This window comes from Agelaius phoeniceus, chromosome 3 (assembly GCF_051311805.1).
Source record: "Agelaius phoeniceus isolate bAgePho1 chromosome 3, bAgePho1.hap1, whole genome shotgun sequence".
Lineage (NCBI taxonomy): Eukaryota > Metazoa > Chordata > Aves > Passeriformes > Icteridae > Agelaius > Agelaius phoeniceus.
The window spans coordinates 81,234,096-81,261,366 of record NC_135267.1 but is presented as its reverse complement, the minus strand read 5'-3'; the positions used below and the strand labels follow the sequence as shown (position 1 = coordinate 81,261,366).

General features: G+C 36.7%; 1 protein-coding gene across 1 annotated transcript; it reads left to right on the top strand.

The window, feature by feature from the left end:
* The first annotated feature begins 443 nt into the window (after window positions 1–443).
* Window positions 444–27,271, top strand: FEZ2 (fasciculation and elongation protein zeta 2). Its single transcript, XM_054630373.2, has 9 exons — window positions 444–741; window positions 2,246–2,354; window positions 5,385–5,501; window positions 6,924–7,068; window positions 9,730–9,998; window positions 12,757–12,837; window positions 16,615–16,690; window positions 18,844–18,909; window positions 25,121–27,271. The coding sequence occupies exons 1-9, from the start codon at window positions 506–508 to the stop codon at window positions 25,135–25,137; spliced, it is 1,116 nt and encodes a 371-aa protein (XP_054486348.1). The 5' UTR covers window positions 444–505; the 3' UTR covers window positions 25,138–27,271.

Here is a 27,271-nt window from a genome sequence, read left to right as displayed (position 1 = left end):
CAATCTAAAAAAAGCCCATCCTAAGCTATTGCACATAAAGGCACAATACAAAGCTAGCAAAGGATGGGCATGGGAGTGCTGGTAAGAAAAAGTAGATTCTAAGAAAAGCTTAGATTCTTGTGTAGTGGGTGACTGAGTGGAGGCATCAATGACAGTATAAAAACGAGTTACAACAAAACTACTGCAAATACTCCTACTACGGCAGATGCACTGGAACTGGGTGATCTTTAAAGGTCCCTTCGAACTCAAACCATTCTACGCCTGCCCCTCCTGCCCGATGAGCCGCCCCTACTCGGTGCGGAGCTGGGAGTCAGTACGGACACCGCTGTGTGCGGCTCTGCGATCGCTCCCTCAGCCCGGCCCGGCCCGGCCCGGCTCTGCGATCGCTCCCTCAGCCCAGCCCAGCCCAGCCCGGCTCTGCGATCCCCGCCTCAGCCGGGCCCCGCCCGCCGCGCGCCGCCGGGAGCGCGCACCACCGGGAGCGCGCAGCGCCGCGTCCCCAGCTATGGCGGCGGCGGCGACTTCGCAGCGAGACCCGGGGGATTGGCAGGACTTCTCGGGATTCCAGCCCTCCGCGGGGAGCGGCCCCGAGCCTGCCTGCGACAAGGGCGGCTGGGGCGGCGGGGATCTCGGGGCGAAGCTGTCCCTCTGCTTCGAGCCCCCGCAGGCCCGGGCTGGCGGCGGCGAGAGCCGCGTTCCGCTGCGGCCGCTCACGGAGCAGAGCGCGCTGCAGGACGACGAGTGAGTGCGGGCCGGGGGCGCGGAGAGGGAGCGGAGGGGAGGCCCGGCCCGGCCCGGCCTGAGGGCACAGCGCGGCCCGCCCGCCCTGCCCTGCGAGAGCGCTGCCCCTGGGCCTTGCCGAGCCCAGCAGGGCTTGTGGGCTGCGGGAGCGGAGCCTTTCCCCGCCCCGGGGCTGCAGCTGGGAGCGCCGGGCCTCGGCAAGGGGGCTCGTTCGGCCGCCGCAGCGCGGGTTTGACGGGGAGCCCTCCGGCTTTATCCCCCTGACTGCCAGGGAAGCGTGTGAGCATCCCAGAGCCTCTTACCCCGTCGAGCTAGCGAGAAGTACTTGTTCTGAAGTGCAGTGACCGTGGTTAGTATTTGTTTAGCTTCCTGCAAAGTGTCCGCTGTCTCACTGTTTGAATTTCAACGTGGAAGGTGCAGAAAGCAGGTGAAGAACAAAATTGCAACTGCGAGTATTGTTTGGAGTTTTTTCCCCGGAGAAATAGAGCATTTCTGGGCCATGCTGCTGTACAGTTTTTAACATTATTTTACGAATGCTTCTATTTCTTATTTTATAGTGAATTTAGTCAGCTTATATTCATTAAAAATACTGCTGTCTTACTTTAAGGTAACTCAGCTGTCTCTCTGTTCTTCCAAGATAAGAATAAAATAAAGCCTGTTAGCAAAATACCAGATCAGTGGTGTAAACAGTGAGGTAAGTTCAGCGAACCATGAATCACGCTGGGCAGTGATGAGGCTCTGTCTGCCCTTCTGTGTCTGCCTCGGCCTTTCCTCTGACCCTCCTGTGAGCCTTAGCTAGGCAACCATTCCAAACATCCACCCACAGCGCAGCGCCTGGAGGCAGGGCTCGGCTGGGGACTGGAGGAAGCAGCCTGCTCACGGGGCTGCTGTGGCTAAAGACTGAGCTGCGGCTTCACCAGCCTAGATCTGCCTTTGCAAGCCTCCAGGACAGCCAGAGAGGATACACACTCTAGAAACAGGAGGACAAGAGTGGTGGGCTGAGCTCTCCTAGAAAAAAAATTGATTCTTCCAAAATTTTAGTCTGATCTGTACGTTTTCATTATTCTGTGATAAATGGAAAGGAAAAAAGGAAAAGGTTTGGCTCAGAACTCAGAATTTGCTACTCAGCCTCTGCTAAACAACATTAGGAATGTAATTTATAGCTCAGCTCAAATTTCATTGACGGAAAGGCTCATCCACCCCCAGAAAAGATTTTGAGTGTAGTTACATAATTAGTATAGAAGCTGTGTCTTCATTTATTGGTTTGATTCACTGCTGTGCATACATTGTTGCTTAAAATGAGAAGTAACTTACATTTATCAAAAAAGCATTTTTTCACAGCTTTAAAACACTAAAAATACTTTCAGCAATTTGCAGATGAATATTTAGGGAGGAAAATACAGTTACTGAAAGAGGTATATGATCATTAGGAATATGGTTATTGCTGATTCAGTTGCTGCTTGTTTTGAGGTCTGCATTTTTGTTCCTTTATTCTTTTCTTCAGGATTTGGAATGCCTTGACTGATAATTATGGTAATGTGATGCCAGTTGACTGGAAATCTTCCCACACCAGAGCTTTGCACTTGCCAACGCTGAATCTTTCAGAAAAAGGGGTAAGTTCTGATCAGCAGAAGTTCCTTTTTGGATCTTTGGTACTCAACAGGGAAGTAAAACTGTTTGCATTTGTATAAAAGAATGTTGTTATTAAGTGGCTGAAAATATTTGTAATACTTGCCATTATACATGAGAGCTTTTCATCAAAGAACCATTGATGTATGTTTGTATCACCCTGGGCTGGAATAATTCAGGGTTAGTTTGAGATGACTCTTCATTAGAGCCAGAGCATGATAGAAGAAAATGTAAAATGAGAAAGTGTTTCACATAAAATCTCTCTTCTGTATGATGCATGTTGAACACTGATCTGGGTAAGGGAGGAAGAGAGGCAGGAGTACTCTGATTTAGTAAATCCAGTGAGGACTTCCCAAAGTTCATCTAATTCCACAGTCAGATGGCATCTTTAACAAGAAAGGTGGCCCAGGAGACTCTGAAGTGCAAGAGCTTGTTTTGTTTTCCTTATTTAAGAGTTAGAATAGTTCTCTGGGGCGGGAACAGGGAATTAAGAGCTTCAGAGAGGTTTATAGAAAGGGTTGTCCTCTGATGATCTTAAAAGTGGATTAAAACACTTCGTGAAGAGAAGCTGGGAGGAATTCCCATCTCACAGGTTTTCTGAGGAAGCTAGTGGCTTATCTTTTAAACATAGTGAAGTTCAGGTATGTGTTAAAATATCAGAAAATTGGGTAATGCTTTGGCTTCTGCCAAAGATAATTGATTATCATTAGATAATCAACAGATGCTTTTTACTGTGACAGGAGCAAAGATTGTTCTGCTGAAGAAAATAATTTGGGATTGAGTAGAGGAAGGTGCAAATTTGGAGCTCATTTTCTTGATTTGAATATCACGGTTATCCCTTGAATTTGACTTGTGTTTCTTCTAATTTTTATTGAGTCCTTGTTCAGATTTATAAATGGTTTTAGAGTAATTAAATTCTTACATTTTAACTAAAAATACAGCCCTGCCATGCTGTGACCTTGTGTCAGGGAAAAACAGACTGGAAGACTAATGGATTTCTTGATAAGGAACTAAATATAGAACATAAGAAAATATTAGTATAGTTTTTTTAAGTTACTTGCAGGAAGTTATGAAGAAAGTACATAAAAAAAGTGTAAAGTGGTGTTGCTGGATTAGAAAGAATCTTGGGTATGCTGCCAGTAGAGAGAAAACCAGTTCATGGATTAAATGTATCTGAAGTTTTTTCAGCTTTCACTCCACATGGAATGCCTTCTGATGTGTAAAGGCTGTGGGGAGTGTTTGACATACTTTTCTTCTGCTGCTTTGTGTTCAGCAGTATTGCTGGATATGTGACAGCACATATGGACCAGCTGATCTTCCTTACAATGAAAACTAACAGTTAAGCAACACTTCCCTGATGTGTGTGAAATTAATAATATGCTACCAAAATTGTGCAGAAAGTATTTCTCCTCCTGTTTTAGTAGGGAAAGATATCAGGTCAATAAGGCTGATTCACCTGATCTTGGTTCCTTCACATGACAGTCTATGCACACTTTATACATTTTTGACAGTGAAAGTAGCTGGGTGGAAGTTTTGTGCACAGTGGTATGAGGAATGGGATTGTGCAATTCCTTTGTTTTGTTTTCACTAGATTGCTTTTAAATGGCTCATTCCCTGCTAGCAGGAGGACAGGAGGCATGGAGTGTGGCTGGCTGGAAAGCCAGGTGTTCCTTTTAGTCCTGGTTACAGCTGATACCATTTTTGGTGGTTTATTAGTCTGTATTATCAAAATGTTTTTGAAGGTCTCTCAAAATGTTTCTGGAGATGTCAGGAGTGAAAGCAGATCTCCTTCTAGATAAACTGTTATGCTTGCTTACTGTCCCATCATTGTTGTCATATCCTATGTGCATGGAAAAATACTTGAGGACAGCAGACATTTAAAAATGCCAAATTGGAGTGTATCTGTGTAGGAGGTGAAGAGAGAGTCATAGTGGAGCCTTGTCACTGCACAGTTACTGGAATTCAGATTGTGGAAAAAAGTGGACATTTGACCTCATTCTGAGTGCTGAAGAAGTGCAAGTTGTGTGTTTGTCCCTGCAGGTGAGCTATCTGGGCATGGCAGTTGCAGATTCAAAATGAATCTGAGAACTAGTAAGGTTTCTGAAGAAACTGAGAAAGTTGGAGGAATTACAAGAAAATTTGAAAACTGATATTGTGAGACCAAGGACTTTTTACAGCTCATCATGATGCTTGTAAATTAGCCCAAAGATGAGTTAAAGCAGTTGAGCTCAAATGGCAGATGTTGGGCATTGCAGCTTTGAGGGGCTTTTCTAGGCAGGAATCTAGCAATAGACAAAGTACAGAAAAAATTTTGTAAATAAACCAGGATATATCACTGTGTGAAAGTAAAATATGCCTGACTTATTAAGGAGGGGACCTATGTCTCTTAGTGTATGTATATCTTTGGTTAGGATGAGTGTCATTTGGTGGTGTATATATGGGAACAGTGTTACTTCTCCTTCTTTCTGAAAAGACCCTGAGATATTCAATGATGCTTTTTTTTAAATAATCTGGGGTGATACCAGTGTTCTGATACCACTATTCAGTATCAACTCTTCTCAGTTTTTTTCCATGTCTTTTATTATGTGATGAAATGGAACCATAAAAGCACTTAAAGTAAGAGGTTTGTGTAACATTAGACATAAAAGGCAAGTTTTCCACCCTACACAGACATTTGTCAATCTTCAGTTAAGATTTAAGTACTTCCTTGACAGCCTCCCATGTAGATATCTGCATGTCAGTGTGTGTATGGTCTTTGTATGTGGATTATTATTTAACAACATTAAAGATTGACAGCTATTTTAACTTTGTCCAGTTGCAGTTTTGATTTCATTTTGCAGGCTATTTGACAGAAAGAACTATTGATTCCATTATTATGGCCAAGATTCAGTTTCATTCTTAAAATTCAGTGATAGTTACCCATTTGTTTTTTGTACATGTTGCATGCATTTTATACCCTCACACTAGGGGTGTGTATATATATTTATATAAATGCACCTTTTCATGCTTTTTAGGTAAATGACAACTTGAACCTTGACTTGTCAGATGATGAAGAGCTGAGAGAACAGTTGGATATGCATTCTATCATTGTTTCCTGCATCAATGAAGAGCCACTCTTCACAGCAGAGCAGGTAAAGTGTTCAGCAAAGACAGTGTTGTTGGTGTAGAATGTTTATTACTATTATTATTATTTGTTGTTGTTGTTGTTCTTGCTCTTACTGTAGCTAAGCTTTTTGGTTGTTCTTTGTTTAGGGTTTTAATAATGTGGGAGAGAGCATTACATCATTCAGATATGAAAAGTGTTTCAGTACTTCAGGTGAGGTTGATAGTCCAGGGTCTTTGAAATCTTTGTGTATTTCTTACCATTAATTAGTCAGGAATGCTGCTAAATTAAATATATGTGTAAAAAGCAAAAATATTTTCAGAATCTTAGTGGTATGGTGGAGTTTTTAGTTTTCCAGCATAACTGTGTGACAGTTCATAGTTTCATAGAGCTTTGCTGTTAGAGAGAATTCTTTGAAGTTTTGGCCTAACATGAGGGCAGATCAGTGTTTCTACTATCAAAATTTCAAATTACTTGGTATCTAAAGTCTTCAAATCCATGGATTTACTTCAGTTATCTTGAAAATTGCTCTTCTGAGTCAGGTTAATGAGAGTAAGGTCTATTAAGATCCTGCTTTAGTAAGCAAACAAATAATCTATTTTGTTGTTGCTTAAATGGTTAAGCAATGGTTAAGCTGTGAACTGTGATGAACACGGTTATTAATAGTACAGGAGACAGGACTGCTTGAACTGCCTGGGCTCTTTTTTACTGTGGGTTAGATCTCAGCACTGACTACAGCCTTTAAACATCTAGAAGTTGCTGTGTTATTTATTCAGATGTCTAGTTAATGATTTAGCCTGATTTAGAAATGTAATCATTTATGTGATGTAAAGTAAGCTATCTATGCACAGAATTTCTGTTGTCATACTTTTTGTCTGGCTCAGGTCTTATGCCCAGGAATGCAAATCGGCTTCAGGTCATGGTGGATCATGTGGGAAGTTCAAAAAACTTCTCACAAGCACAGTAGATTTTCAGGCTGTTTAGAGGGCTTTTTGGTTTTTCAGAGAGATTTTGTGACTTTTTCTTTGCTGTTTTTGTTTGTTTTCATTTTGTTAGTTTTTGGTTGGAGGAGGGAGGGGTGTTTGTTTTACATAGAGAAATGTGGTGAAATAAGGAGTGGAGGAGGTAATTGATTTTTGTTGTTGTGTCTTCCTTCACCTGAATATTCAGGAAAGATACTCCAGCTTACTCTTTAATTTAGTTCTCTTAAGCAGAATCATGGGTACCTTCATATAGAAATGACCCCACAGTTTCAACACTTCTAGTTATGCCATCACCAATTTACTGTTACAAGGTGTGATTATTCTCAGAGCAAGGATGGGGAGGAAACGTCAGTATAATTTTATTGATCCTCTTCCATCTAGTGTTGGTGGTTGTTTCATCCAGCTTTGCTTCAAATTGCAAACTCTTCATGTAGGAGGGTTTTCATAAGGATTTTCATTTTCCAAAGGTGATTGAAGAAATAGAGGAAATGATGCAGGAATCGCCTGATCCAGAAGATGATGAAACACCCACCCAATCAGATCGGCTCTCTATACTTTCCCAGGAAATTCAGACCCTCAAGAGATCCAGTACAAACAACAGCTATGAAGAGAGTAAGTGGTATTTATTTAGCATTTTTGCTCTTATGCTTAATGAAAATATTTTAAAGGGTAAGTTTGCAATGTGTTGGATTCTTAGCAAGTCCTTCTTATGAAATATCTGCATTCAAAAAATATTTTCAAAATGTTCTGAAATAATAGCATAGATTTAGTGCATAGAGGACTTACCTTTGTCAGCTTTCTGACTAAGAACAAAAATAAGACTTTATAGAATTTAATTTAAAAGAAATATTCTGAAGATTGGTACATTGAAATGAGATCCCTTCATGGGTAAAGTGATAAGTTGATCATTTTTTATTAAACTTCATTATTTTTTATAAAGTGAGATACTTTCTTGATGCCAGTACACTGTTTAAGATCAGCTAAAGCTCTTGAAAGCTATTCAGTAAATAAAGCTTACCATACCTTTGATACAGTTTCAGTCATTGCAACATATCTTGATAGACAGTAACACAAAAATAAGGCAACCATTTCTTTTTTGCCCCATAAGGACCATGCATATTTTTCAGTCCTCCCTTTCCGTTCCTCTTCGGAAAGCTTAAAGAGTGAAAAATATCCTTTGTATCTTCTACTCAAATGAAATCATCTGTGTTTCCCTATACAAAAGCAAAGGAGAAATTAGATTAATAATTAAATTGTAGTAGGTTGAATTGCATGCAAAAAACCTGTGACTAATCAGTTTTGGGATGGAAAATTTTGTTTAATCTTTACATTTATCAACATGAATTCTAGAAGATAGTAGGGACACAAAGAATATTTGATAGATGATCTTTCTGCTTTGGTCTTTCTTTAAAAGTTTGATGCTCTCTTTCCTATAGTCTGGGTTAACAATACAAACTTTGTAGAAGATTCAGAAAACTGGCCGACCTCTTGTGGCATGACTTAGAGTTTCTGCTACATTTCAGATTTATAGAAATGAGATTCCAACCATGAAAATGGTCTCTTAACTGTCTCAACACATACATTTCAGGAATGTGAAAGCAAAATGTATTGTGTTCAGCAGGGCTTCCTGGTTTTCTGACAGTTCCATATGTCTTAAGGTTTGGAGCTAATCAAGCTTGCTCAGTATTTCATATCATGTCAATTTTGCTTTGCCTCAGGAGTCCCTCTTTTCTGTTGCATCTTTACAGTTTAAAGGTCAGTCTCGACCAAATAGTGCCTTGAGTTACTTTGGCAGATAATTTAACTTTGCTTCAGCAGTTTCTCAGAATCTGCTTTCATGTCTTTCAGGTCACTATTTTAATAAAAACTCCTTCTACCTTTTTTTAGTAAGTGAAGGTGCTTTAGAATTGGTCTGCATCTCTCTGCATCTCTGAAATTTTTATCGGTTTTTCCTAGGAACTCTGGTTTTTATAGGATAGATCAGAGATTTTAATTCATTTAGGATTCAGAGGAGGAAATCACTTTTATTTACTTTTTTCTTGAATAGGAAAAGACATACATTAAGGCAGTCCAAAAATCAAGCTCTGGCTACACAAGTGAGCTCCTCAGCCTGCTAAGTTTCAGTCTGTGTAGTCTTCTGCATTTGAATTGCTCTGTCTCCACTCATGTGCATTAGCTGAGGATTTCCTATGTAGCCCTTTCAAGACTTTGATAATGACAACTGATCTGTCATCAGTCAGAAGTGCAGTTGGATAACCTACACCTGTGGTTTTAGAACAATTGGTTTTTAGGCTGTGAAGCTGGTTTTTAAGTGTTGGCACTCACAGGTGCCCTCTCTCAGTACTGTTACAGTGTTTGAACAGAGTTTAAGGCCTAAGCTACCTGGAAAAACACTGGCTCCTTGACACAGAATTGTCTTAACAGATTTCATTGCCTTCTCTTCAGTTAAGTAAGTGACAAGGAGCTTTCTCCAATCAATTTTCCCTACTGTAATTGAAGAGAAAAAATTCACATTTCACTTACTACCTTTGATGCTTCTAAGAGCTACACTTTTTTGTAGTTTGTGGCCTTACTTGTATTTTTCAACACTTGTCTGTAGGTGCTTTCCCTTACAAGTATTCTTGTAGACAAGATACTTACTAGACTAATTTAATGAAATTAAATAATTGCAAGCATCTATGCAGTGTCCTTAAACAGATTGTATCTGTCAGTGTAATCAGGACTAGCTGTTTCTCAAGTGCCAAATAAGATTATGTTCTTTGACAGAGCAGCTGCTGGGACTTGCCAGCTTCCTAGGCGTGTCAGATCTAAACTGGAACAGAAAGCAGGCCTCAAAGATCTGCTTTCTTTTAACTCAAGCAAGCCTTAAAACATTTTCTTGGTCATAATTGCACTATATGTAGTGCATCACCCAGTAGTTCAGAAAATGTGGAGGCCTTTTCCTTTGAACAGTGAGTGCAGAGGAAACTAATAATTAATAGTTGTGTCAGAAGTTTAGCACTTAGTTCAGCTTCCAGCATAAACTACCAACACATATTTGCAGATTATCCCATATTTCTCAGAAGTAAGAAGAAAATTTAACCATTTTATTGTTGCTAATCTTGTCACCCCTGGGATGTGTTTATTCCTTTAGGAATATTGTTTTGTTCTATGTGGTTTTAAAACTGAATTTTTTGTTTTGAGAAATTTCAGAGTACGTTTTTCTTGTAACTCCCACAAGTTTACTCATGCTTAAAATCTTGACATATTACTTTTTATATGAACTATTTGTAGGAGTCAAAAGATTGTCTGTTGCTGAATTAAATGAACTGCTGGAAGAAATTGAGACTGCTATTAAGGATTATTCTGAGGAACTGGTGCAGCAGCTGGCTCTACGAGATGAGCTGGAGTTTGAGAAGGAAGTGAAAAACAGCTTCATTTCTGTGCTCATTGAAGTACAAAACAAACAGCGAGAACACAAAGAAACAGCAAAGAAGAAAAAGAAGCTGAAAAATGGTAGTCCTCAGAATGGCAAACAAGAAAGAGGTCATATGCCTGGAACAGTAAGAAAATTTTTATAAGTCTTCGTACATTTACATTTTTTGTTGGTTTTTTTTCCACTAAGGGAAGTAGTAGTCCTAGATTATATTAAGATACCTGGTACTCCTGCTTCCATGCCTTCATTCACAAACAGGGCTTAAGCTTTTTGTGTTGAGAATTTTTTTTTCACAGGGCCATATATTTTACTTTTCTCATATGCAGAAAATATTTTTTACCTGTTTGCAAATCAGCCTGGAACTAGCATACCTTTCTTGCAAAAAATACTATCTTTGGATGTACTTCTCTGCGTTCTATTGTCAGTAGGCAAATTCATTTGTGTGTTTGATTTCACTGTGTGAATTTTAGTATGTGTTAGTCTTGCAGGAAATTCAGTACTGTTCTTGCTGTAGTTGCACAGATGTTTATTGATCATGCTGGTTTCTAGGTAGGAAAAATGTGCATGTCTTACCCTGGATCTCCTAACCTGTGGCAGAGTTACTACATTCAACAGGAGACAGGAAGGAGGCCAAAGTGTAGTGCACGTGTACAGGGAGGAGATAATTTGTTTTATTCTTTACAGAACATAGCAACAAAAGGAAAAATGTTTTTCAAGTAGAGCTGGATGAGAGCAGTCAAAGAACAAAAGAAATCATGTTATTAGCTTGTCAATGCAATTTTTTCTTTCTTATCTGTCTAGTATAATTTAAAATTACTTAAGTGGGATATTAATATTTGAATTTCTTAATGATTCTTATGGGATGCAAAAAATGTGCTTTTGTATCTTGGCTAAATCCCAGAAAGAATGCTTCAGTTCAACATGAGAAGGTTTTTGGGGTTTGCTTTTCAAATATAAGGAATAAACATTTATAATGAAATAATAATACTTCAGAATTTATTTCTAAACTTACAAGCATAAGATGCCTGTGATATACCCCAAATAGCGTTCTGATCTCATCTGTCAAATGAGAGATGTTTGTGTGTGTAGCTAAGTTTTAGTGGAACTTAAGAAAGTATATGTCTGGAAAACCATACAATATTGTCATCCCTTTACAAGAGCACTGTGAATAGTTCCTGTTTCCTTCCCAGTCATGGAAAACAAAAAAGGGATATTCTACCATATTCTACCTGGAAAGAAAAATAATTACTTTGTTTAGGAACTTGAGTCAAGTGATTCACAAACTGTTCTAGTTGGTTTAAAGATTAGAAACTTGAATGATGTTTTCAGGTATAACTTACCTGGTCCCAGGATAAGACATTTTGGTATTTGGTCACTTCAAGATCCAGATGTGTCAGATTGCTTTCTAAGAGGGATTGAACAGACTAGCTCACAGGTGAGACTGTAGCTGCATATGTGTGATTCCTTTGAAAATAGATTTCACTGTCATCAAGGACAGATTTGAGAGCCCTCTCCCAGAAAGAGGTGCAAGGTTCCAAGTTCCTTTCTTCAACAGTCTTTTTTTGCCTTTTTGGTTTTTTTTATCCATTTGGGCTGGGAATGCGCATACAGTAGTATGTGCTTGTAGCTTTGCGAAGACTGAGTTTCTATTTATAAATAATGTTTTAGTGGTTATTTGGTTAACTGTAATGAAACCTCATTTAAATACAAAGATTGGAAGTAGAGCTAAATTGTCATACTCTTAAGAAAATGAATTTTCCTGTAGATACTGTAACTGAATAGTTAAAAAAACCAGGTTTTTTGAGTTTTTTGTCCTTGATACTGTCTTTGGGTAAATCAGTTTCTTAGACTTTTAAACTTCTATCTCTTTCACAAGGGAAAACAGGGGAGCAGTTAAAAATAGTCAGGGCTTGAAGATACCAGTTCCTTCAACTACGTTATCTTAAAAGAGTTAAGGTGGCTTTGGCAAAATTTATGACTTTACTGACCTTGTGTGCTTTAGAAGGTAAAATAATACTGTATTCCAGCACATTTTATTCCTCTCACATAAATAAATACTTTCAGATAAACATGCTGAGGTGTGCTCATCATACTGCCCTGTGTCAGCAGTTTGGCTGTTTCTTCTTTTTATGTTCATGTCCCTTGCTGATTTTATATCGCATGCTAAACATCAATAGTGTTTTGATTTTGATTTTCTTTTACTTCCCCAGCAAGCAAAAAGGATTACGAACTTCAATGAAAAATGTGTAGTTGGATTATATACTGCTTTTTCTTTACTTGGATTCCATGATTCCATGCAATGGAGCTTGAAATCAATATGGGTTTATTATTATCTAATTGTGTATATTTTATGATATTACAGGAAACAGGAAATACTAATTGTTGCTTCTATTGTGAAAAAGGAAGCATGAAAGCATAAAAAGTTTTAAAGAGGTAGAGCTGAAAACGACTACCTCTGAACAGTGTTTCTGATACATGCTTAAAATCTGAAAAATTAGTGTCAATAGTGTCTCTAAACATACACTGTTCAAACACAAATGTTAGAGGGGATTTTACAGTGAGCTGAACTTTGAAAACTGCTATTTTTTTACATTTCTAAATGAAACAGCCATAAAAGGCAAGTCTCGATTATCGGGTCTGCAGTGCGAAGAATTTGTTTAAAGAAATTTTGGTGTAGAAATACTGCTTAACTGCCATTATAAGGTTTGCTTTTTAATTAAAAAAATTAAGTAGGTGAGTGAAGAAATAAAAGTGTGCTGAAATACATCTTGGAGCTTGTCTTTGCCATTTGTCTTTCATAGTCTTGATAAATGCTGATTAATAGTCTTCTGAACTTTTCCTGTCCCTTTTTTTTTGTCTTTCTGCTGTGTTTTCACTACTTTTAGCGCTTCAGCATGGAAGGGATCTCAAATGTCATACAGAATGGCTTCCGCCACACGTTTGGAAACTCAAGTGGAGAGAAACAGGTGCTGGGCTATCTTCTCCCTTTTTTCTCATTCTTTGCCTGCACTTTTGGGAGGAGCTGAGATCTTGAAAATTGACAGTAGCTGAAGATAAATGCTGAGACAAGAAAAAACAGGATAAAATGCTGGAATCTCTGCTTCCCTACCTCAGGTTTCTGATCAGCCTACAGTCTCTTTCTCTCCTTAGCAGCTCAAGAGATTCAAGACTTGATACCCAGATGCACTGAGCTAATAACCTGTATTTCTTACCCCAGACTAAAATCTGTTTTAGCATAATGCATGCTTTAGATACATTGCACGCCTAAAAATCTAATAACCGGTCAAAGAATGTGTATCAGGTTAGATGTAGTGTTTCAGCCTTCAGCATTAGCAACTTGCATAATGAAAAAAGGTTTTGTTTTCTTTTCTCTTCAAATGTTCAGAGCTGATACGTCTAAAAAGAGAGTAGCACCTGGAAAATGTATAGACTGTACTCTTTTGCCTTTGAAAACTGCATGATTTTAAAAGTAGCAAAATACGGGCACTGCAGATTACCAATATAAAATACAGGCATTATAGGCAAGTTTGTGTCTTTTAGTTGGTTATTTAAATACTAAAATGTAGAGCAGACACACCTTCCGTGGGCTTTATATGGATGTTGTGTGTACCTTGGAAGCATCATATAGATGTTGGAAGCAAGATTCTTATGCCTTATTTCAAAGTAATAACTTACCTGCTGTTTCAGATCTGTAGTATATATTTTATTAACTGCATTCTGAATTTTAGTGAACTGCTAATGCTTATGCTCTTTAGTCTTTTGGCACACTACAAAATATTGGCATTTCACGTTGTTTAATGTGTACCCACTATATTAGTTTATGCAGTTTTGTCAGAGGAGTCCATTAGAGTTATTTTTTTCCCTGGTGAGAAGTCCATTGAGGCAATAAATTGACTGGTACTTTAGAAGTCAAGGCTGATTAGGCTTTTGTCTGGAAGATGAGTGTTGTATCCTGCAGAGGAGTTTAGAAGGTAAAACAATTCCTCTCGAGTCATTCTGCAATCATGACACTAGAAATCAAAGGCTTGCCTGCTTTCTCAGGCAAAGTATATGTATGAGATTTTATGAATACATTGATCCAGTTATTTGTTTGTCCTCAGCTTTGGGGATCTTCAACACATGCACAGAGCTTTTTATCACTCAACAAGACTTTTTATCACTCTCTGTTATCACACTACTAGTAAAGCTGTACCTGTATGCTGTTTTGTTTTTTGGGGTTTTTTTCCTTGGCTATCTTAACCATAAATAACAGCTGTTTCTACCTGTATCTTTAGATATTTTAAATATCATATATTTTCATGAAGTGAGCTTATTTAGCTATGCCACCTCACCATACTTTTGGTTAAAAGACTTTCACTGCCTCCTGTATAGATATAAGTAGCATAATCATTTGTTAAAATAATTGAATAACTCTTCCAGTCATTTTTTGAGTTAATTTACTAATATTATTCTTTGTGTTGATCACACTTTTCTCCTGATTTATCTTTTTCTATATCCGTATGGATATAGAAAACCTCTTATGGGGTTTTATATTCCCCTTCCTGTATCTTAAAGCAAGTCATGGAATATGACTTTAAAATAGGAATTTAAAATTAAATGTAGAGTAGAAAGTAGAAAAGATACCAGCTCTGTTATGATTAATGCCTTGAAATCCATTTTTCTATGGCATTTGTTTTTTGTTTAGGAGGGTTTTGTTTGATTAGTATTTTTTGTCTCATAGTGGGTACTTCCCTTTTTAAAATCTTAGTCCCATTTTCTGTGCATGTGTTTGAGACATAAGTAAAAATTACTTAAGAGATTTTCACCATATAAAGAGAAACTTCCATTGGGAACTCCCTGTTCCTATCTGGTAATGTAGTCAAAAAAAAAGACATTGAAATGTTGGTAGCTCTTTCTGGGATCGTATTTCCAGAAGAAAATTCAAGACAGTCATCTTCATTTTGATTTTCAGGCATATCAAACACTTTTCATAGGTGATGAAAAATTGCAGTGGGAATTGCTGCTTTATCATGTCATCAAATCTGCTTCAAAAATTTAGAGGTCACAGCAGATTTAACACTTGGTCTTGTCAGTAAGCTGCACTTCAGTCACTCCTTCATTCTTTTCATAATATGTTATATTCACACAGCAATTCAGGAAATGAGTTTTTATAGTGCTGTTATAGAGACTGATTGTTACAGTTGCAAAGTTGATGAGTAGAAGGAAAGTATTTCTGGAAACTAAGAAATTCCTTTTTCTGTTTTTAATTGCTACTGTTAGAGATGAAGAATGGAAGGTGAAGTTTACAGGAGAAGGGAAACAGGGTTAGTTGATATTTGGTACAGGGAAACAGGGTTAGCTGATGTTTGGTACAGTGTATCTTAGTATCTTAGTGTTTTATTGTGCAGGTAAAGGGTAGAATGCCACGTAGTTCTGAAGGCTGGAAAAGACAGCCAGAAATCTCATTTCTGTGTTAGTAGATCCACTTTCATCTCTGCCATTGGCAGATTCAGCAGCTTTATATTTAGCTATAGATTCTGTTAATTTTATTAAGAGCACAGTCTCTGGTGATGCTTGGTTACATCTCCTGGAACAGAAATTGAAAACTGATTGTTTCCTGAGGAGCATTGCCTACTCTTCTCTGCTGTGCTGAGTGAACATGAAAAAATGCCAGAAGAAAAGGGAGGGAGAAGAGCTCCCTGTGTTTGCAGAAGGTCGTGGGGAGGTGTCAGCACCACCTGTACAGTGGGTTCAGTGCCACTGAGCTGAGTCTGCTTGGCTTTTAGGCAGATGTTGTGCCTGGGTGTGAGGTGTGTGATCCTGCTGCAGACATGGCAGTGTTATAGCTCTGTGTGTTGTGTGACAACCCTCAGCCTCCCCCTGCCAAGTGCAGCTCCTTGTACCTTGCTCATCACGTGTTCTCTGCTCATTGCCTGGAGAGCTAGGTAGATGTCAAGCTGAACGAGACATTGAGGGTTACTTTGCCTACTGCCTTGTAGCTGTAAAACCAGAATAAAGTTCCTTTTTAATTCTTAAAAATTGACTTGAGGGAACTTTCAGGAAGCTTTTCCATTGGGGAAAATTCCAGCTATTTTAATACTTTTGTAATTCTGACCTCTTTAAGGAGAATATGCATTCATATAGGCTGCAAAGTAAGGTGTTGTCTAAAATGCATGTAATATAAGACCCAACTGGGTTACATCAAGAATTTGAAAATTAATCCTAGTTGCACTGCAGGTATGAAAATCTTGAAAGATTTAAGAAATTTTGTTGTAGTTTTTTTTTTTATTTTAAGCGGACAAGAATTGAAGATTTCAGTAAATAAAATTAAAAAGGAGTTGGTTTGAAACTACCTGTTAGCACACTCAGCTGTGAAAACTGATAATTTAAATCTAATTCTGTATTCTGGGGTATTTTGTTTCATTGGGCTTGCCTTGTTCTTTTTGGTTGGAAGTGTGTAACAGCAGAAGGTGAAAGCCATCTGTTTCCATTTTCACCTAACAGTGGGACAGCATCATTTTCTTTGCAGGGAAGACAGTTAGCTGCATGACTTCTAGTAGCCACGTAATTTGGAAAAAAAAAAATCAAACAAACTTGATTGCTGTGATAAAAGCTCTTGAGATGAAAAGGTAGAATCTTAATCTGTTCTGAAATATGATTATTTGTAGCTAGCAATTTCAATTGCTACAATTTTTACAAAATAAAATGCAAACAACAAAGTTGCATGAAAGGACTGTCAAGTAACTCTGTTTTTCATTTGACAGTACTTGACAACCGTCATTCCTTATGAGAAGAAAAATGGACCCCCATCTGTTGAAGACCTTCAAACATTAACCAAAAGTGAGTATATAAAATTCCCCTGATCCTTTCCTCATTGTATATCCAGTTGTGGCTGCTCAAAGCCAATGAATCCATCCAGTTCTCTCTTCCCTCTTACTCTAGGGCATGTATGTAAGGATGAATGATTTTAACCATGGATTTTGGCCAGCTTGTTTCCTGAGCCTTCATGTTAGTTTTGTTTCTTAGCTGCTGTCTGAAGCCCTGAAGGCCAGAAACCTGCATGTATCAGAAAGTAAATGTTCCCACATTTTGATGTTGGCTGCATATCATGAAATCTGGTCATACAGTGCCTGATACATCCCTGTTTGTTTACATTTGCTGTGCTTTACTGAGGTTATTGTAGTGACTTTGACAAAATGGAGTGGATGTCAAGATACTTAGGACTAGTTCCATAATAATTGCACTTGATTGCCTTTGGAATAGCCTGCTTCTCTCTATGGTTTTGGTGGGGGGATTTTGTTGTCAATACATTTTGATAATTAGGATTTCCAAACCAAACACAATTTTTACAATGCTTTGAATTCCCTGTTCTTCACATCTTTTTTAGGCTAGATCCTCAAAATTATTACAAGTTCTATGTCCTCTAGTTGTTTGATTTTATTGGGCTTTTTTTTAAATTCTAATTTGCAAGAAATCAAGGTTTTATTTTAAAAAAATACTTATTAAGGTGGTTTAATACAACAAAGCATCTTTAGAAGTCAGTAGCATCTCCTTCATTGGATGTTTATAGGAGAAGTTTAAAAATAGGTGGTAGAGTGCATCAATGCATTTGATCAGGTTTCAATGGAGAATCTCACTATGTCTTTAAAGTGATTTTCAGCAGCAGTTCTGTGATTCCACAGGTGGCTGAGGGGTGGTAAAAGGTTCATTTGTTGTTTTCTGGAAAGAGAAAATTCATATTATATAAATTCCAGAGTAAATGAAATGTTTAAGTAGGAATTAAAGTTCCCTTTATTTTTCTACAGTAGACAGCCTTAGGTGTTAATTCATACTTACTTTGTGACAAAGGATTTCTCTTTTTGTGTTTATTCTTGCCATGAAATTTTATCCTCTTGCCATATTTAAATTTCACTTGACTATTAAGGACATATTAAAGCCTCTTGAAAACGTTTTGTGTTGTTTGATGGTTTATAAAAAAAAATGTCTTGCACAAATGCATTGTAAAGAGTATTAACAGTATTGATTTCTGTGGGCTGGTTGGAACTTGATCCTGTGAGTCAGTTGCAGGTTTGTGACTCACTGCCTCTGCTGTTGTTCAAGCAGGTGTTTAGGGTTGTTCAGTTGGTTTTTGTTTCAAAGCTCTGTATTATTCCAGAGTTATGAACACTAATGTCTTCCTTCAGTGTAAAAATGGAAATAAAACACTTGTTATAATTTGAGTTTAGAGTCTCATATGAGGAATTTGGAGTTTATTAAATACTGCTTTTCAGTAGAATTTTGTATTTTTGCTTCTTTCAGATGTGTCCTGAGCACTTTATAAAAAATAGTCATTTTTTTTCTTTATGTAGTCACAGACAAGTTTATGGTTGTCCATTCCTTCTTCAGAAATAGGCAAGATGGACATGATCTACTCATGTATGTCACAAAATGGCATTTTTGCATTATTTTAAGTTAATGCTGAATTAAGTCATGTAGTTAAGATTTTTCGAACCTACAGCAGATAACATTCCCCATTTCAGGGAGGGGAGTAAAGCACCACTAATATTTCCATAGAATCATTCACAGCATTTTCCATTAATTGAGGTAGTGATCAAAGATGTTAAGTAATGGAGCATGCTTTTCTGTCCTGAGATTTCCAGCTCAGCAATAGTTGTTAGCATACTTTAGTTTTTTGTATGTCATGGCTTCCTTCTGGTGAGAATCTTTTATAGGGAAGAGGTGCTTGTTTTTGTTAAGACTGATGGCATTTTACTGTAATATTAACCACACAGAATGGGACTCTTGCATTCAGAAACTGTGGAGCTCAGTGAGAATTACACAAGTGAAATGTGGAGAGGATGTGATGTCTCATTGTATCTTCTCATCTTTCACTTAAGACTTCTTACATCTCATAGTAGTATCTCTATGAGTAGTTGGAACTGCTGCAAGGTATTTGTTTTATATGTTGTGTTTCATTTATGACTAAATATCTGACTTGTTTTTTCATTCTTTAGTTCTGCATGCCATGAAAGAGGATAGCGAGAAAGTGCCAAGCTTGTTAACAGACTATATTTTAAAGGGTGAGTATGCTTCTCAGCAGGGATTTTATTTGATTCTAAATTAACTTGATTGACTTAAAATGTGTATTTGAAAATAGTGATCCTACAGCATTCATGAATTATGTTGTCTTTCAACCAAACACAGCTCTCATTTATGTTCTGTTTTGTCCAAGTACTCTGAGGTACAGTTCATACATAAAATATGTTTATTTTGTTTTTGTTAGTAAAATGTGGCAAACTGCTGAATGACATCAGGAACAAAGGAGTCTGGCTTATGAATTGAAATGGGTATAGTTAAAATCTTCCATTGTACAGTTTTTTCAGTAATTGGAACTCAAACTACCCATGGTAGTAAAGCATTTACTATGCAAAGTGCTTACAGATTCATGTCAAGTGTTACCTTCTGATCAGTAATGAAAAGTATTTATTTTACTTATTATACCTTCTTTAGATATTGTTTTATAAGTTTTTGTATGAGTCATTTATTTTCCAGTCTTACACATTGGCTGTGTTTAAAGAATGTCAGACATTAAAAAATACTGTTTGCTTTAGCTTTAAAGAAGTTGTTCCAGGTAGTTTCTAAGCTGTTAAATTATTTTAAAATGTTTTTCATCTGACTTCATTTTTGCCTAGATCTTGCTAATGCTTATGTTCTTACTTAATTCTTGGCATACGATACAATTTTCTTAAGTGATTAAACTTCAGCAAATGCATCAAACTCCCAAGGTCTGAACAGATACCTGTACAGAAGGATTATGGGTGCCATTTTATTTGCCACCAAAATGTGTATAATACTCAGCTTTTCATAAGATGCAAAAGCTTTTCTCTTGTTTTGGTATCATGTGTTCCAAGTCTCATCTTTTTTTCAAATATACTGTCTTTTGACTTCACTCACCCCATATGATTTTTAAAGGTTTTTGTATTTCTTACACAAATTTACGGTCACTCTCATAATCTCATCTCACAGATATTTGAAAGTACTTTCATTATTTGAGTTATGGATGACATATAGTGTGCTGTCACTTCAGAAAATCTGAAAAAATACATTCAATATTCTGGAAGCTCCAACAGACTTCCTGTTGAAAGAGATCCATTTCTAAGTTTTGTGTAGGCTTGAAGAACTGCCACATACAATAAGAATGCAGAGATCCTTTCAATTGATTCCTTTGACTTTTCCATTGTTTACTTACTCTTTGTAAAAATTCTTCCTAAATTAGACAGGTGTGTTTGCATGTGAACCATGTAGGATCATGGTCAAGGTTTTTTTTAGTCTTGATGGCACTAAACTGTAGTTCTGTGAAGCAGAATCTTTGATGCAATAGGATGAACTGTTGTCAGTAATTAAAACTTTTTGCTCTTCATAATACATCTGGTAGTAAGTGACTGGATTTGACAGTGCTTTTCACAGTGTCTGCTCTTATTTTTAGATGTTGCTACCCAGAGGAACTTTCAGATTACAGGGATATTGAGGAGAAACTGGCAGCTTAGAGAAATGGAGAAATCTTTTTTAAAAGCAAAGAAGGCATATAAAAGTAGATTACCTGAACATATGAGAAGATGAGCTAGGAAGCTTGAACTGAAGTTCCTTCCTGCCTCTTGTATGCTCACTTACTTGAAAATCACCCATGATGTTCTACTAGTGAGATGTAACAATTGCAGAAACACCATGCATTGAGTGTCTTGGCTCAAACAGGTCGTCCGTCATGTGCAAACATTATTACCTTTAAATTGTGAAACACAAATTGTGGGAACATGAAGAGTAATCACATCACTCATAGTGAAAGGAAAAGTCATTTTCCCTCCAGCTACCACTTCCTTAGTGAACAGAACCAAGCCTTTCTTCATCCTGTGTGGATTTGTGTGTTCAGTGGCAGATAGTTGTGAGTGCAGAGCTAGTGAGCAGAGAATTTTACTCTTAATTTCAGTATAGCCTTAACTAAGCTTTATATGCTATGTTGACATGATGTTAAATATTTATAACTCAGCTAACAGTGTTACCTTGTACTGTAGATTTACTCTGTGGCACAGGCAAAGTCTTCCAGTTGTTTCTGAAGTTGTAACCTACTTCTCTTTTTCTGCCACTAAAACTTCTGGCCTGAAACTGCAAGGCTTTAATGGCACAAAATACTCCCAGCCGCCAGTTTATTGTCTGCACATTATTTTTAAAGCTTGTTAAGAGGAGATTGGTTGAATTCTTTACAACCACTTAGATCAACTTTCAGCTGAGCTTTAATACCTGAAATTCTAACCTATTTTTTAAATTGCAAAATAAAAAGAGTGACCTACTTTTTGAGGATTCTGCTCTTTTCACTGTAAAGATTAAAAGTGTCTTGGCAAGGTAAAAATCTTTAAGATCTAGGGTTTAAATTTGTTTCCTGAAAGAAGTCCTGGACCCAGTTGTATAATCCATATGGTGTAGTGGTAATTATATTCATTTTACACTGAATGGATTTTATTACTTTTTCTTAAGATTTAATCAAGAAATGAAATTTTGAAATGTGTTAATTATATCACCAAAGGTACTCGGTTCTGTTAAAATCTGTTAAGTACATGTTCCTTTGAGGATCAATTTTTTCCAGTCTTGCAACAAAAAAAGCAGACAGTAAATTACCTGTGACATTAGGATATGTGTAGCTTTATGGGAAGTCCAGTTTAGCATATGACTGCACAGAGGTAAAACCTTTTTTTAAACTTTATATTCTGTTTTACAGAGCAGAAAAAATAAATCTTACAAACATGCTCTTGATTATTTTTTTAAAGCAGAACTGTCTTGCTATCCTGTGGTATGTAAGAAATAAGGATAGCAGTCTAATGTGGGTGTTATAGCTGTCCACAGAATTATTAACAGACTTGCCCAGATACTAGTGGGTACTGTTGAAAAGTTACTTAAATTGTACAGAAGCAAAAACTGAAGAAAAAAACATCAGGAAAAAGATTATTGCCAAAGTATTGTTAGTACAGTGTAAAGGAACAAATAGAAGAATGCTGTGAACATGGAAAGGTGAATGGAACCATAAAATTGAGCATAATTGTTGATGTAATACGAAATCTTACCACATGACTGGTGTTCTGAGGATAGTGAAATAAGTTTATATTTTCTCTGAGTTCCAGTGTGTTTTGTAAAATTCACAAACTCTGTGTAATCTTAAATAACTTGAACTAAATGCCCAATAATTCTGAAATTTGGATTGTAGGAAGACACAGACCCCCTCTGTGTGTGCTAATACTATCTTCATTTAATAATGATTGGGTAAGGTTGTTTGGACAGCACTGGAACTTGAAGGACAGTTCTGCAGCCAGGTCTGCTACTGACTTTCTGTGTTACTATGAATCATTCTTGGATTTTTTTTCATAACCAACTAATCCTTCTGAAGTGCTGGAAGTGGAAATCTTCAAAACGTGGTGTGTGCAAATCCAGTGTAATAAAGAAATTAAAAAGAACAACTCAGGCCATTTCATGTTAGGGGATAAAACTACCTTTATATGCATTTCTCAGTAGGATTATTAGTTTTGAAATTATTTCTGGTGCTTGCTTTCTTTAAAGCATCTTCTTTTCCCAATTTCTACTGCCCCCTTGTGTGCCCCAAAATGTTTAAAATATCATCACTTTCCTTGTCATGTTTAAGTCCCTCTTTCCAGGGGTCATTAGCTCTCCCCTGGATCTTTTCTGTAAGGAATATCTCCTCAAAGGTAAGTATCCCAAAGCCAGACTAAGTACATACCCTGTGAAGAGTCTAGTACAGTGTAGCAGCTTATCTTCTCTTGTTCTCTTTTTGCTCTTATTGCAGCCTAAATTATTTTCAAGGGGATATTTTTCCTTTTCTGAGGTTCTGTTTGATTTTACTTTTTAGTGAACATTTCTATCCTGAACCTAACAATAATGAAAGGGAATTAGTGATTTGCTTCGCAAGTGAACTCTAGTTCTTCTCCCACTAGCTTATGATTCATATTATATTTTATAGATTTAGAATTAAAATAGCTGGTAACATGAAATTGATCAGCATTTGCAATTGTACTTAATTTTTCTGAATGTATTTTAATATGCCAATATTGTTATTATATTTTATCACTAGGAGTCATGAAGGAGAAACTGGGATTTGAAAAAGGGTAGGGGAATGAATTTACTGACAGGGAAAGAAATACCAAACCAAGACTGAAATTCTTTATCTTAGAAAGCACACTTCTGGACTGAAGCTAGCAGCTTAGTAAGGTCACAGTATTTAAATGCTGTTTGTTCTCATCTTTCTATTGACCTTTTTTGATGGTTGAACTAATATAATGTGATTTGAAAACTCTGTGCTTATGTCCATTGAAAGACCTAAATAAGCTAAGTTTTCTGTGCACAAGTTAAGCTGTAAAGCAGATGGAGATATTTGTGTCATACCTTGTAGCTGCATTGGGTTTAGGTGTTGCAACAATAGTAAGTACCATATCCTTTGATGAAAGTGTGTTTGTATGGACAGTGCTCATTGAATTTTTACTTTCTTTTTAAAGCTATCAGTCTTTCTTCTTGTGTGTAATGACTTTCTGCATAATGATTAATTTGCCAAGTGCAATAATGCAAATAGTATTTTATATATATTATAAAAATTAATATTTATATTATTAGTATTTATGTATATTCTATATAGTGTAGTTGCATCTGTAATCTTTGCAGTATGCAAGTTTAGGTTGCTTTCTGAAGAAAATGCCTCTGTGCAGTTGCTTGCCTCTTCAGTGTCACAAGTAGCAATTGCCAATTTCAACCGTACAAGACAGAAGCAGATGTTGTGGGAGTAACAGAAATACTGTAGGGAACAGCATCTAGGTAGGAGAGGGACTGGAACACTGGAACTGCTGTTTGCATTGAGCTGGTGGCTGTTGCCTTGAAAAGCCAACATCTCCTCAGGTCTGATGTATTCACCTGCTTGAATGCCTGTACAGGGGCTCCTGCTTCTTTGGGGGCATGAGAACATGGAGAGGGCCTGCTGGGATGGACTTCACAGCAGGTTTAAAGTAGAAGCTCAGGACAGCATTGTGGGAAGGGGAATTATCTTGTTTTATTGCTACATGGGTAGTGAAGAATATCTGACAAAATCTGCTGGAAGCAAGAGTTCCTTAATTTGTACTTCCAGAACAAATCAGTGATACATATGAAATGTCAACCAGTGTATACACAGAATTAAGTATCAGGGAAGATTGTCTGGTATCACATTTAGACATGTTATTTCAAGATTACTACTTTTAAACTTCCAGTTTTTACAAAATATGAAGATCTAGCTTTGTGTACAAGGATAATACTTACATAACTATTATATAAAATATATAAGTATGTACTTACAGCTGGGATTATTTCCTTTGAAATCAGATGTGTTATTACAGTAAACTTTATAAGATGTATTTACTGCTAAGCTTTGTGTTCTTTTCCAATTGTCCTCAAACAGTAATTGTGACAAAAATAGAGTGCTAAAAATAATATGCTATGCATTAGTAGTTAGTAAAATGCATGAAGTGTCTAGTATTGTTTTCTTCTTTTTCTGACTGTAGATGTCGTGAAAGCAGAAAAATTGCCCGTCTTTCTCCTTGCTATTTCATACCTGATCTTTCAAGTAAAACCTTATAATTTATTTTGTTTTAATGAAGCGAGAATTTGCACCTTGTTCTGTTTTTAAATTCTGCAAGTATTTCAGATAATGAGAACATTTATTTTCTTGCCTTTGAAGTTCTTGTTTAATTGTTCCACCTGACTTCTTTATTTGCTTTTGTGTTGTGCTAGCATTGGTTTGAAAGCTGGATTGCTCTGAGGTTTGTGTCTTCCATTGAAACAGGAATGAGAAACACGTGAAGGACATGTCTTATCTTGCCACTGTGTGATTCTAGTACCCGCACCAGAATTAGAAAGTAGAGTTATAATCTCAAATTGTCAGTGCATATTTTTAAAATATAACTGCATGCGTCACCTGTTATTTAATCTTCTGTTTTCTGATATAACACTTTAAAAAGCACTATTTAAGACATGACCTTTAGTTAACTCATTTCTGGATAATACTAGTTAAAGATAGTGGGTTGTGTCACTTCATTACCTTTTGAGAGAGGCTGAAAACTTAATTGCCAGTTTCAGTTGATTACTAGATTTGACTGTGCTACTAATAGGGTAGAATCCAACATTTAAATACTTTAGTATATACATTACATTTTTATGCAGATCAACTTCACTGATATTTATCAATGTCTGTTTGTGGTTTTTTTGCAGTTCTGTGTCCTACATGAAGAGGGCTGCCTTTCAGAATTAGCCATGCTCCTTTCTGTGATGAGAAGCTTTCCTTGGATATAACTCATAGTATTTTTTCATTTGGCACTATACCTAAAGCAGTATTCATTTACCTCCTCCATGTGTGTGGATTTTCTGATCCTACAGTAAGTCATCTGGGCATGACAACTCATCCAGTTTAATTTAATAGTGCAATGAACTGGAGCAGGGAGCAAAGGTTGTACAGTTTTACTTGCATTGTTCTGACTTTTTAAAGTCTATTTTTTCATTGTATAGCATGTAGTAAATCCTCCTGCACATTTTGTTGTTGGAAGGAAAGGTAAACTTTGAATAGTGTAAATAAAATAAGCTTCATTTTAAGGAATCCATATTTAAAAGCATCCTTAATTCCTAAACAAAGATGAAAAAATGATCTTACAGACTTGGAATTTAAGATTCAAGTGAGTTCTCCAGGACACTCCAGAAAGGTGATTGTGAAAGTCAGCAATCAGCACTGCTTTGTATACAACAGATTTGTTCATAGATGAACAAATCCAGATTTCTTGGTTTGACATAAGTAATTGTGTGTTACTTGTTCTTGGAATTAACACAAACATCTGACTAATGTAATATTTCATGTTTGGTTTTATTTTAATTAATAATGTTCATGTGGCTTAGATATTCTCCCATATTGCTGCTATAATTTTACTGGTTTTAAAAGGTGTTTTATCTTAATGAAAATGCTTCAATATATAAACATTTTAAAAGGCAGTATCTTTTTAAAAATACATGTACAGTTTGAAAAACTTGCACCTGGCTTCCAAGTTAGTATTATGTTGAGATGCTTGTTGTTATGTATCTCTGAATTTTACTACAAATATCTCTTGTAAATGGTATGCACTGTCTCCTCTGTGATGATGTACCTGCATTCAAACAGATGAGAATGTATTTTATAAATCCTGTAAAAGAAACATAACCCCTATTCTAAACTTTATATACTTGTCACAAGTAATTTTGCCAGCCTAAAAGATGAGATTGAAATGTAAGGAGTGCTAATTTAAAAAACAAAACCCAAAAAACCCGCTTTTTTTTAGGTTGAATTCCTATTGATTCTTCATCCAGATGTATATACTTGTATATCTGAAGGCGTTGGAATATGAGGTTCTAAAGAGATAAACATGTGTTTTCTTCAGTTTTTTTCCATCTAAATTCTTCAGGAGTTTTGTTAGTTAAAGAGAAATTTTATCCTGAGTACCTTGCATCATCTTTAATGGTCAACTTTATCATCTTCACCGAATACTATTTTGATCAGTAAAACAACATGGTTTGAAGATAGTTCTCATAATGTTTTTTGGGTTTTTTTTTTCTCAAGGCCTCAATATTTTTGTCTTTTGTGCCTTTATCAGCTTAAAATTATTTTTCTCCTCCCTCTCCCCCACTTGACCACCAATGTATACTTGCCAGCCTGCTCAGGAATAAATAGATCCTCTCCATAAGTGTGGCATATGTGAAGAAGTTTTTTTGTTGCTTTATTTTAATTCATTTGTGGTTTCTCTAAAAAGAAAGCAGCCATTTATTTCTGTAGCTGGTGTGTTATAAATTCATTATGGCATGCTTTTTGTGTAGAAATTCTTGATGTTGAGTGTTGATGCCTGGAAATGGGCAAAGGGGATGACCCTGCTTTATTTTAAAAATGGTGCACATGTGAAACCCACCATGTCTCTGTGTGAGATTATTCAGAGGTGCTTCAATCTCCTGATGAGGCTTGAAGTGACAAGATGGAACAAAATAAAACAACAACAATTAAGAGAAGAGTAAAAAATTTAAAAAAAAGGAAAACAACAAAAAAACTTCTGTCAGAGTTAATGTTACTTGTAACAAATCTTGGATGACTTAAAGTCACAAACTACTAAAAGTAATGAAACTGGAAATAAAGACCAGAAACAGCTTTAGTGAGCTAAGCATCTGCTTGGGAATTTCTTCCCTCTCATCAGACTAAACAAGGTTTCATTATGAAAAGTACCTGTTTACCTTGTATGCATTAAAAAACAACTGCCAAATGTGGCAAGTATTGTATGTATACCTATATATGTACATAAACAGATCTCAAAACATTTGAATAAAAAGAACCATGCTAATCTGCTTTTCTGCTGA